The 12,180-nt window shown below is 57.6% G+C and overlaps 1 protein-coding gene across 1 annotated transcript; it reads left to right on the top strand.

The window, feature by feature from the left end:
- Positions 1-2,656: 2,656 nt before the first annotated feature.
- Positions 2,657-10,480, top strand: LOC103779744 (plexin-A1-like; the record flags this gene model as incomplete). The annotated part of the gene is made up of 2 exons (XM_008947390.1): positions 2,657-3,836; positions 10,298-10,480. Coding segments are annotated over exons 1-2 (1,356 nt in total), but the record flags the coding sequence as incomplete, so codon positions are not given.
- Positions 10,481-12,180: the final 1,700 nt, after the last annotated feature.

Raw genomic sequence — 12,180 nt, forward strand, 5'->3', positions numbered from 1 at the left:
AGGACCGGACAAAACCAGCACTGGTGTCAAGGCACTAGAACAAATAGATGCTGAAGTATATTTAGGAGCAGAAATCTCCGAGGAGGAGCTCCCTGGTGTCATTTCTCTGCTCTTGGCTTGCCTCGCTTTGCTCTTGTTCCACTTCCTGCATAGTGGTTCCCTATGTTAATTTGGGAATCTCCTGTTGGGCTTTCTAGCCCTGCTTGGTGGCAGCAGCCTGACCTCCAGCTCTCGCGCTGAAATAGAAGCGATGACTCATAGAAGCACACCAAGAAAGTGACTTCCCAGCCCCGCTCGGCGGGGCTCCGGCTGGCAGTCCCGCGCTGCTCTGAGCTCCTCTCCCCCCCCACCGCCTCTCCCGCTCCTCCTCTCTGCTGCCTCACTGGCACGCGAGGCTCCTGTCGCTGGTGGTCTCCTTGTGAGGCAGCCGGTCGCATTGTTCCTGTGGGGCTCAGCCCCGTGGTTCGTGGCGGCTTGGGGAGAGCCGTGCCAGTTTCTTGGGGTGGGAAAGCTCCCCCCGGCGAGCCGGCAGGAACCCGCGCTGCCTGCCACTGCCGGGGCGAACCGCACGGGTGTGCCCACAGTGTGCCTTCGCCCCTCCGCGCTGTCCTCTGGGGTGCTGGTGCTCAGGCTCTTGTCTACAGGCTGCCTCGGCTGTGGTGAGGCTCCGTGGTCTTCGCTAGAAGGCTCCCAGTGTTGGAGAATGTGGTAGGAGTGGGGGATTAGGACCATGGGGATGAGTTCCAGGGTTGGTGGCTTCATGCTTTGGTTGTCTCCACACCCATGGAGCTGTGCAGCACCAGGCTTTGGTCTCGGTGTTGCTCATACGCCGTTGCCCAAACCTCCCTTGAGGCTATTGCCTTGGAGGTGGATGTGTCGGGGTGGGAGGCAGGAGGAAGGAGCAGCGTGGTGAACCCATGGGCAGGGGATAGCTGGTGGAGGTGGCAGATCTGTAGAGAGGATTTGGAAGTCATGCGGAAGCTTTGCCCAAGGCGTGAGTGTCCCAGTGGAGTTTACAGCCTTGCAAAGGTGGCTGGGGGGTTTCATGTTCGCTTGGGAGTGGGAACGAGGGGGAAAAGGTCTTTCCTGTTCTGGGGCAGCCATTCAGCCCTGCTGCTGTGGCCCTCTGAGGACACCCTGCCCGGTCTGAGATGCCGTCAGAGCTGCACAGTCACCGCAGGCCATATTTCCTACCCGTGCCACTCCCTGGCAGGGATCCTCCCGCGGGTTATCCCGGGCTGAGTCAGAGATGGGTGATAAGGAAAGGGAGCCTCTCCTGCCCAGCTTGCTTTCCCAGGGGCTTATCTGCGTCGGCTGGGGCGGGGAGCTGAGGGCTGAGCTCATGAACCAGCCACCGACCTTGGGAGCCACGGTGCCACCCTGGGCAGATGGATTTTGATGGTGTCAGTGGGACAGGCTGTGTGCTGCTGGGGGGGTTGCGCAACCCCACGTTACCCCAGGGGTCCTTGTGCCTGTGGAGGAACGGAGAAGGCAGGGAGGGAGCTGTAACCAAGGGGCTGCTGAGTGGACATGGAAGGCAGAGCTGTCTGTTGGTTACCTGTGACTGTCTCCTCTCCACTGCAGGGATACAAAGGTCACACTGGAGTGGGGTTTTTGTCTGGCTCGCTGCTGCTTTGCTGCTCCAGGCTGGTGAGCCCCAGACGTGGCATGGCAGCATGCAGAGCTCTCCATCCTCCCTTGCGTGTGCTCCCTCGTCCCTCTGGAGCCTCTCAAGCCAACTGCCTAATGTCTGCCCCTGTGTTTCTTAATGTATATAAATGCCAAAAGGATGTGCTTCTCCTTGCCATGCCCGCTTGCTGCTGCCTGTGGCCCTCCTGGAGTTTGTCAGGGAGGCAGGTGGGAGGGATGGCAGGTAGCATGCCAGGGCTCTCCAATCTCCCAGATAATTTAAATAGTGCTTTGAAGATCCCCCTCTGTGCAGGGGCTTGGGATGTGCTTGGTGCCAACTGGGGTTTTGTGTCTATTCCCAGTGCTGTGTGGAGCGGGGCAGGGGCAGCAGGCCAGGAGGCTCCTTTTGGGTTCTTTTGGCAACCATCCCTGGCTAATACCTTGGTGCTGCTGGTGGTCTGTAAAGCAAGTCAGGGCCAGCTACTCCCCACTGAGGCGCTGGTGTGTGGTCAGTGTGCTGGTGCAGGTGGCGGTGCTCCTGGGGACACGTGGGTCTGGTCCAGCCAGTGCCTGCAGCTCTGAGGGGGCTTGGGTGGGGCTGAGGCCAGGACGGTGCCCTTGGAGGGGGCTGCTGGCTGGTGGCTGAAGCTGAGGTGGTGGGACAAAGGCATCTCAAGGTTTCCTTGTCCCTGCCCTGGGGATGCGTCTTCCTCCATGGCAGGAGGGGGTAGGGGATGTTTTATTTGGGTGCCTGCTGGAGAAGTGTGCAGCAGCTGAGCCTCTGCTGGGAGGGGTGGAACAGGCTTGACACGGTGCAGGAAAGCCTCCTAACCCTGCTCCTCTTGTCTTTCTCCCTCCAGGGCTGACCAGACCGGCTGTGCCCATGATGCCCTGAATGTTGAGCACAGCGGAAGCAGAGGAGACTGTGTCCTGTTAGCTGCTCCTCCCTCCCTCATCCCTTTAGTTTGGGTTTGTTTCTATTTATTTTGTGGCTGGGTTTGGGCATGGCCTTGGCTGCATGTGAGGCTGCTGCAATGTGGCTCCTTTGGCTCAAGCGCCACTTGTCCATTAACGTTTGGACCTTGCTGCTCTTGGGGAGCACCTGGCTACCGCTGGCGGAAGGCAGCCCCAAGTCTTCCTTTAGGACTTTCCCGGTTTCAGACTGGAGCTTGACGCACTTGGTGGTCCACAACAAAACTGGGGAGGTCTATGTGGGGGCTGTCAATCGGATCTACAAGCTCTCTAATAACCTCACGCTCCTGCGGACCCATGTGACGGGGCCTGTGGAGGACAATGAGAAGTGTTACCCTCCACCCAGCGTTCAGTCCTGCCCGCATGGGCTGGTCACCACCAACAACGTGAACAAACTGCTGCTGGTGGACTACTCGGGGAACCGGCTGATCGCCTGCGGCAGTGCCTCCCAGGGTATTTGCCAGTTCCTGCGGCTGGACGACCTCTTCAAGCTCGGTGAGCCCCACCACCGCAAGGAGCACTACCTCTCCAGCGTCAACGAGTCGGGCACCATGTCTGGGGTCATCATTGAGGTGCTGAATGGGCAGAACAAGCTCTTCATTGGGACGCCCATCGATGGGAAGTCGGAGTACTTCCCCACCCTCTCCAGCCGCAAGCTGATGGCCAACGAGGAGAACGCGGAGATGTTTGGCTTTGTTTATCAGGACGAGTTTGTCTCCTCTCAGCTCAAGATCCCCTCGGATACACTCTCCAAGTTCCCCACCTTCGACATCTACTACATCTACAGCTTCAGCAGTGAGCAGTTTGTTTACTACCTGACCCTGCAGCTGGATACCCAGCTCACCTCACCGGACTCCACCGGGGAGCAGTTTTTCACCTCCAAGATCGTCCGCCTCTGCGTGGACGACCCCAAGTTCTACTCCTACGTGGAGTTCCCCATTGGCTGTGTACAGGACGGCATCGAGTACCGCCTGATCCAGGACGCCTACCTGACCAAGCCGGGCAAGGCTTTGGCCAAATACCTGGGCATCTCGGAGCGGGAGGATATCCTCTTCACCATCTTCTCCCAGGGCCAGAAAAACAGGGTTAAGCCTCCCAAGGAGTCTGTGCTCTGCCTCTTCACGTTGAAGAAGATCAAGGATAAGATCAAGGAGCGTATCCAGTCGTGCTACAGAGGGGAAGGGAAACTCTCGCTGCCCTGGCTTTTGAATAAGGAGCTGGGCTGCATCAACTCGGTAAGTCCCTGTTTGTCTCTACCCCATCTAGGCTGTTTCTGGCTTCTGGTGGTGCTCTGTGGCCAGTCCCTTCAGGACGACTGGACCTGAGCCGTGCTTTCCTACTGGGAGGAGTGGTGCTGTTAGTGTGGCTGAGTGCTCACCTTGCTTGGTGGTGTTCCTCGCAGAGATCACAGCTCCACCATGGGGTGGCCATTGGGGTTTGGGTTCTACTGGTGCCTGTGGAGAGCCTTGGGCAAGGGGCCCCATGCCAGTGCAGGTGCCTGCTTCGGGTGCCCCTGCCCTGTGGATTTGGTGAGTTGGGCTGGGAGAGCTGGATGCTCAGTCCTCAGGGCTGCAGGTCCTCTGGGGAGTCCCTTGCAGGAAGCACTGTGAATTTGTGAGTGTTGTGTCTCTTCTCCCAAATTATTAATGATAGGACAAGAGGAAATGACCTTGAGGTTTTCATTGGATATTAGGAAGAAATCCTTCCCTGAGAGAGTGGTTAGGCACTGGAACAGGCTGCCCAGGGAGCTGGTGGAGTCATTGTCCCTGGAGGCATTTGGAAAATGAGTAGATGTAGCACTTGAGGCTATGGTCTAGTGGTTGGGGAAATGTTAGGGTGAAGGTTGGACCTGATGATCCTAGAGGTCCTTTCCAACCATAGTGTTTCTGTGATTCTATGATTCTGGGGCTTGGCGATGGCTGAGCAGAAGGTGTTTGGGGCAGTAGGATGTGGGGGACGGGGAGTACAGACCTGATGAAGGGAGGTGGAGAGGTTGGCAGTCCCAGTAGAATGTTCAGCTTTCCATGGGGTGTTGGAGAGGAGGACAGAGGGCACAAGGTGCCATCAGTGAGGTGGGCTTTGAGTGTGGCCAGTGCAAACTGTTGTCCAGAGATACAGGAGGCGAGTGCTGGCATTCCAGAGCAGTGACTCCCAACTGAGGGAGCGTCCCACTCTGTTCCTAGAGATGTGTCCTCCTGCCTTGTGCTCATATGGGTGTGCCTGGCCCCTGCTTGTGGCTCAGCTGCTCTGTGTGGGGCCTGTGAGTGCTGGGAAGCAGGGCACTTCCCTGCTTGGCTCTCTGGGTTTGTTTGTGTTTTTTCATGCTAGTGGTGTTGGATCTTTTTCCAGGCAACTTTATAAACCACGAGTGATTGCAGGGAGATTATGTCTCTGAGTGGTGGGGAGGTCTTACAATGGGCACCACCAAGCTGAGCTGAGTAGTCCCCAGGCAGGGTCAGATAACTGCCAGAGATGGGTTTTGGGCTGCCTGTGTGTGTTTGGGAGAGTCTGGTGGAGGTCCCAACACCTCTGCTGTTGCCCACCTCCCCCCAGCCCCACTTGCTGGTGCTCGGCACCTATCACCAAGCCCCCAACCCTGCTCGAGCAGGGGTTTGGGTGTCTGGCAGTGCAGGCGGGTGGGTCGGGGGTCCCTGCGGAGCAGCCCTGCCTTCCCTCCCACCACCCTCCCCGCAGCTCCCGAGGAGACAGCTAACAGCTGCCTGACAAAGTAAAGGGTTTGCTGTCAAGAGCGCTGGGCTTGCAAATCAGATTTTGGCTTTGAACTAATTCAATTCTGCTGGAAAATGATGAAATCGTTACACTGCTGCCTGTTGGGTCGCGCAGCTGCTGGCTGCGGTGCAGGAGATGCTCACCACCTCCTCCTGCACACCCAGCTCACCTCTCCTGGTGCCCCTCGGCAGTGCTGAGCCCCCCAGCTTTAGGGGGGGCACTTTGCCCCCCTGTATTTCAGAGGGGGTTTCATGCTAAGAGAGTCCTGGGATTGCTGCCTGGTGGCCAGCGTGCAAGTAGGTGGATCTCAAGGTGCTCTTTGGGTACTGCATATGTGACTCGTGCAGGGTGGAAGGATGTGTGCCGTGGTGGGCTGGGTTGGGTTGGGGGTTGCCCCTCTCCCCCAGGGAAGCCAGGTGGTGTTTTTTGTCCCCATCCTGCTCTGCACGCCAAGCAGAGCTGGGAAAGGCACAACTGGATTGTGAGTCAAGCCCTCAGCCCCTTGCTGTGCTGAGCACAAGCCAAACCAGACCCTGCGGAGCATATAACCTCTTTATGGCAGGGAGTACTGCCCCTCATAAAATGCAGCCACCTCTTGGGTGGGTCATGGCAGTGACAGAGCTTTCTCTGGTGAGAGCTGGCCAGAAAATACAAGGCACGTGGGGTTTTTTTATTATTTTTGAGGAGGCAGAGTGTAATTGCTCAAGTCAGTAGTTTCTTGGGATTTAATGGCAAACCTCCCAGGAGCATTCTTGCTCTGCTACTTTGTGGCAACAAGGGGCTGAGGCTGGTCCGTGGTGGAGGAGGCTTTGCCAGCACCCTGCTCTCAGACCTCTAGCAGCATGGGACCAAGGGATGTGAGGCAGCTCCGATTCTCTGGAGCTGGTGCTGGAGCCAGGAGCAGAGGCTGCCAGGCTTGGCAGGCAGCTCAGGAGATGCTAGTGGTTCCCCTGCGGTGCTGGTGAGGAGGGTGAATTCCTGTCTCCTGTGTCTCTCTCTCCTTTCCTGGGATCCACTGATCTGGCAGTGGGAAGGGGAGTGGAGCTGTCTTGGGAGTGACACCCCTTCTGCTGGTGCCCTCAGACCCGAGCACGGGCTCACACACACAGTAAAGGCACCTTGTGGGACTGTCCAGTCTGTCCCCCTCTGCCAGTCCTGCTGCCTAAATCGCTTCTGAACCCATCCAGAAGTTTTGCTGCTTGTGGTGCTTCACCAAAGAGGGGTTTGGTGTTACATGGCCCAGCTCTTTGCTTCCTCTGTGCAGTGCAGGGCTGGAGGTCTGCATGGCCATGGCCAGACATGCTCAGAGCACATCTGCCCAGTGCACCCATCCCCAAAACAGGGGGATTAAGGTCTGATGTAGCAGGGCTCGGAAAGGGCAGTGAGGTGGAGATGTTGCTGCAGGGGTGATTCAGGGTTCCTGGAGCCCTTGAAGCCCAGGCAGGTGGCACAGGCAGAGCTGGTGCCGGGGGATGGCAGGACACAGGGAGCAGCTTTCCCTGCTCTGCCCCAGGGGGCAAATGAGTTTTGAGTCCTTGATGGGGCTTTCTGCCCAGCCTGCTGGCACAGGGCAATGACTAGTGACAAACTGGCCCAAACTGGGCCAGGATAAGCTAAATCCTTCTGGGTGACAGCCAGAGAACTGCAGGTTTTAACTAACCATACCACGCTGGGATTATTCCTGGGCAACAATTAACATGCAAAAACTGGCATCTCAGCCTGGCACTTGGTACCTGCCTCCTGCAACCTCTTCCCTGGCTCTTTGTGTCCCCTGCATCCCCCATTGCAGCCCCTGCAGGAACATAGGAGGATGGGGTGAGCCTGTAATGGTGTTAACTGGTGAATTACTGGCTAATTAATAACGCTGAGTGGCACGAGCCTCGCCTCTGCTGTCTGCTCCCTCATTGCTCTCGTAAGTGGGCTTGAAGGGAGGCAATGAGACAAAGCACATCAAGGAGATGCCTGCTCCTGCTCACTTTCCCTGCTTCTGCAAGCCGCTTCCCCTGGGAAATCTGCATTCCTGGACCCTGTTTTGGGGAGGCAGGTTAGTGTTGGGAGAGGGAAGGATGCTGTGCCGTAGAGCCTGAGGCCTGGGGGTGTCTGTGGGCCAGGGGCAGCCCAGAGGGCTGACGAAGGAAAGCACTGAATTAAAAACAAAAGAAAAAATAATGATTTAAAATCAGCACAAAACCCCCTCCCAAAACAAACAGTTCCCCTCTTGCACTGAGCTGAGGCCTTGGTCCCTGCAAACACTCGTGCAAATGGGAGAGGGGCCAGAGGTCAATGCCTCCTGCCGCTCCCAGCATCTGCAAGGTCAGTGGCCCTCATGGGCTGTGGTGCATGTCAGACCCTTCTGGCGCTGGCTGGAGGACAGCTGTCCCTCTGTCCTGCTGTACCTCTGTCCTGCCATCCCTCTGTGCCTCTCTCTTCAACCTCCGGAGATGCTGGTGGGTGGTGTAATCCCGTACTGCTGCCCTTGGCCCGACCTCGCTGTGCTGCCTGCCTGCACTTCCCTAACGAGGCATTTTGCTGTTAATGAGCTAATTGTCGGCGTAATTATTTATCGAGGTGCTGTCGGCGCGGTGGCGGCAGCGGCGGGTGCTCCTGCCGTCCCGGAGCGCAGCTGTATTTGTCGTTTCCCAGAGAGTTTGTTGAGACAAAGCAGAGAGGAGTAAACACCATAAACATCTCTCCTCTTGCATATTCAGCAGCCAAGGGGTTGAGGAAGCTGCAGATTGAGTGTGGAGGGAGCAGAAGCTGCACCCAGTGGCTGCCAGGTCTTAAGTACCTTCATGGCATTGCCCTTAACTCCTCTGCTGTGACTGGGTGGAAGATGCTGGATGCTTTGCTGGGGGGCTGTTGGGTCCAGGGTGTTTTTTCATCCAGCAAAGCACCTGAAGGGTCCCTGGATGAGAGCTGAGTATTGGCTGGAGTCCTGCTTCTCTCTCACTCTGTGGTTGGGAAGATGGTTTTCTTGGATCTGCTGTGTTAAAATGTCTAGTCTGGGGATGCAGAGGAAGACGCTTGGTGTGCGCGCTGGCTGATGGAGAGGAGAAGGCGCTTGTGGTTGGGCACTGCCCAATTCCCCTTTCCTGTGGCTGCAGAGGCGCACAGTGCCCCACGTTCCTGTTTGAGGGATCCCCACATCTCTCATGCCTGGCTGTAGGAGTTCCCCTGGTTTAGGGAAGGACAAGCAAAGGTCAGCTGGGGAAGGGAGCCGATTTTTAGCTGTGTGCTAACTCAGGCACCCAGTGCAAACGGAGGCTAGAGTAGCTGGGGAGGCAGCCCAGCACCCCCAGACCATCCAGGGAGGCTGAACGTGACCAACTGGTGTGGTCCCCAGTCCCCCCGAAGGCTGGCGTGGTGCTGAGTCCCCACTGCAGCCGGCAGCGAGACCTCTGCCCTCAGGGCAGCGTGGTGGCAGGGCGGGGAGGGCGAGCAGCCTCGCCAGGGCTGCGGCAGGCGGGACGTGCCAGGGCACGGAAAAATGCCGTGGTTTTGTTTTCCCTCCTCGCCGTGGGTGACTGCGGGTTGCTGGTGGGAGCTGGCCCAGGCTGACCCTTGCTTCTCACAGGCAGCGCCGAGTGGGAATCACGGAGCTATGTACTGCCCTTGCCTACGTGGAGCTCGGGAGCTTGGCCTTTTCCCATACGCTCCGTGCACATGTATGGATTTAAAACCCCTTGGGGACTGGCATTCATTTGGAGGCCGCTGCTTTCCAAAAAGCCTCTCTCCCCTTTATGTTCGAAGTTATGTAAGGAACCTTGTGAAGCAGAAAAATCCTGTGACCGGAGCAGGCTGCCTCCCCACCGGCCGTGCCCGCCTTGCCACCCTAACCTCCTGCAGCCAGGCTTGCTGCCATCCGTGGGGTGCTGGCCGGAGCCCCTGGCTGCCTGGGATGAGCTGGGGGCTACTGGTGGTGGGTTTTGCTGGTGCTCCGTGGCCGCGTGAGGCCGTTGCCTAGTGTGGGACCTCCGGGAGGGCCGTGTGCCCCGTGACCGGGGTCTGCTGCTCTGCTCGGTGGCTCAGGGCAGCATGGCAAGGATGCTCACTGGAGAGGGTGAGTGCTGCAGAGCTGGTGCTGGTCCTGCTCCCCTGCCTACGTCCCGGCCTGCACAGGGGGCATCCCTTCGGCTTTGCCTTGTCCATTGGCACAACTGTCCTCATCGGGGTCCCTGCTGTCACAGCCCCAAGGGTGGAGAGGGGCTGGTGCAGCCCTGCTTTTCCCCAGGCAGAGCTTCCAAAGGCTTCTCCCAGACCTGTGGGCGAGCACTGAATGGAGCAGGCAGCTGGCTAAGCCAGGCTCCTTGTCTGGGTCAAGGTAGCACAAAAAAATGTGGGGATTTCCCAAAGACGTTCCTGCGGGAGGAGGAACAGGGCTGGCAGGTGGGTAGTGTGTTTGCTGGAGGTTTTGCTCTGTGAAGTGAGGCTCTTCCAGGAGCCCAGGCCTGTTTGTCTTGGCATGGCCTTGGCTGGGAAGTGTTTTGTCTTTGGGGGAAGGTCAGGGTGCAGGATTTGGCCCCTCCTGCCTTACTGCCAAGCTGTTTTCCTTTTGAAGCTATTGCTGAGGAGTGTGTGTGCCCGTTGGGAGCTTGTGCAGGCATCCTACGTGTCTGAGATGGCAGTGGCAGGGAGGGAAGGGGAGCAGGGATGCTGCACTGACTCCCACTGGATTTTTAAGTGTGGCCTTGTAAGATGCAGAGGACTGAGAGCCTTGGTCTTGGTCTGGAAGGCTAGTTCAGATTTGGATGTGTCCCAAATGCCTTACATCAGTACACAGAATTTTAGGGAGGCATCAGCTTATACCTTCCCTCGACTGGTGAGGTGGGATGGCTGGGTCAGGAAGGGCAAAGAATGGGCTGCTGTAACTGATGGGGTGGAGGTGGGAGACGGCTGGTGGCCATCTGGGAGATCCAGCATGTCACAGCATTGGCAGAAAGCTCATCTCTCTGTTCTCTTCCCCTAGCCTCTGCAGATCGACGACAATTTCTGCGGCCAGGACTTTAACCAGCCGCTGGGCGGGACTGTCACCATCGAGGGGACCCCGCTCTTTGTGGATAAGGAGGATGGGATGACCTCGGTGGCTGCCTATGACTATAGAGGACAAACTGTCGTCTTTGCGGGCACACGGAGCGGAAAGATCAAAAAGGTAGGAGACCTTTTAGTGATGATGATGGGGAGGGATGACTCCTCACCTCGCTGGCCCTTTGAGGGTATGGGTAAGGCTGTGCCTCCATCATAGAATGACTTGGTATCTTGGGGGTAACATTCAGAGGGACAGTGAGAGGTAATTTGCTGCTCTCTGCCAACCCAATTTACAAAACCTCTATCTTTTGGAAGGGTTATAACCTAGGGAAGTTGAGTCCTGGCTGCTGGTGGATCAGAGCCCATCCTGTTGTATCTCAGGGTGGGTGTGTTTGCCCTGTAGCTGCCATGGGGTGGGCTCTGTCTGTCTGGGTCCTTATGGCTTGGTCACTGACCTGGCAGGGTGGATGGAGGTGGGTGCTGGTGGCTCCAGGCCGGTGCAGGGGACAGTTCTTTGCCCATACCCTGCCACAGCACAAAAGGCTGCTTGTTGGTGGCAATTAGCAAATAGCTCCGTGTGTGCCTTTCTCTGCCTGCATCTCCACAGGGCATGGATTTCCTGTTATCATAACATCGTGCCTATAATTACAGCTGTACATGCCCTGTATAAACACAGCCTGCATTAACTGCATCCTCAGTCAGGGAAAGACAGCAGCAAGATCCTGGTGTGGTCCCTGCCAGGGTCAGGAGGACCAGGGCTTGGACAGAGGCTCCAGCCCATTGCTCTGTGGCTTGTGAGGTCCTCCAGCACCTTGTCCTGGGCACAGCACCCTGCATTTTTGCCAGGTCTCCTGATCTGTGCTGGTCAGGGTGCCCTGGAAGAGGCAGGGTGGCTTCCCTGGCAGGAGTCAGGAGCAGGGTTCTGTTGTGGGCTATAGTGCCCCTACATCCTGCTTGCCCTGCCTGCGTTCCCCCTGCCCCCCTGACCTGTGTGTGGCCCTGCCTTCTAGCAGCATGTGTAGGGGCAGGAGGGCCATGGGCAGCACATGTCGGAGTGGAGGGCAGGGTTCTGATGCTCCTCTCCAGCTCCACATCCTCTGCGTGGCTCTCTGCAGTCCCCGGCGGGGGGGCTCGGCGGCGCCGGGGCCGAGCAGGCTGCGGGGAGCTGAGGAAGGCAGCTCGTCCTCCCTTCCGGATCGATGAGGGATCTGGAGGGACTGGTGTCGCGTTGCTGGCGGCTTCTCCTGCCGCTGGGCTGCAGATGGGAGGTTTTAAGTGGGGATGGGAAGGAAGGAGCGTGTGGGAGGAGGGCTCACAAAGCCATGAGGACAGTGTTACGCCTCTAGTTCCTTATTTATCTAGAGGGGCTGGCAGTAGCTTTTTACAGAGAAGATTTGTCATCTTCTTCCTTTTTTCAATTTTTTTCTTTGGTCTTTGCACCTTCAGAGACACTTGCAAGCCCTGATCTAGGGTGGGTGCCTGGGTGTGGGCTGTGGCCAGAACTTGGAGCCCAGGTGTGGTTTGGGCATCCTTCTCTCCTGCAGGGCTTTGCCCAGCTTTCCTTTTGCTGGTTTCTAAGCTCTCTGCCCCAAAAAGCTGGTCTGGCTCTGCAGGGCCTGAGGACACTGAGCAGGAGCTCCATGGGGAACAAAGAGGTGGGTCTTGGTCCTGTCCAAGCGTTGGCATGCTGGACAGGTTTTGTAGGCTCATCCTGCCTGAATCCTCCAAAACCCTGGGGGTCAGAGAGCTCTCTGATGGCAACATGGGAGCACTCTGCAGGCTCTGAGCTCTGCCAGGTCTCCCCCTCGTCCCCGGCTGTGACCT

This window comes from Merops nubicus, unplaced genomic scaffold (genome assembly GCF_000691845.1).
Source record: "Merops nubicus isolate BGI_N331 unplaced genomic scaffold, ASM69184v1 scaffold28569, whole genome shotgun sequence".
NCBI classification, from domain to species: Eukaryota; Metazoa; Chordata; class Aves; order Coraciiformes; family Meropidae; genus Merops; species Merops nubicus.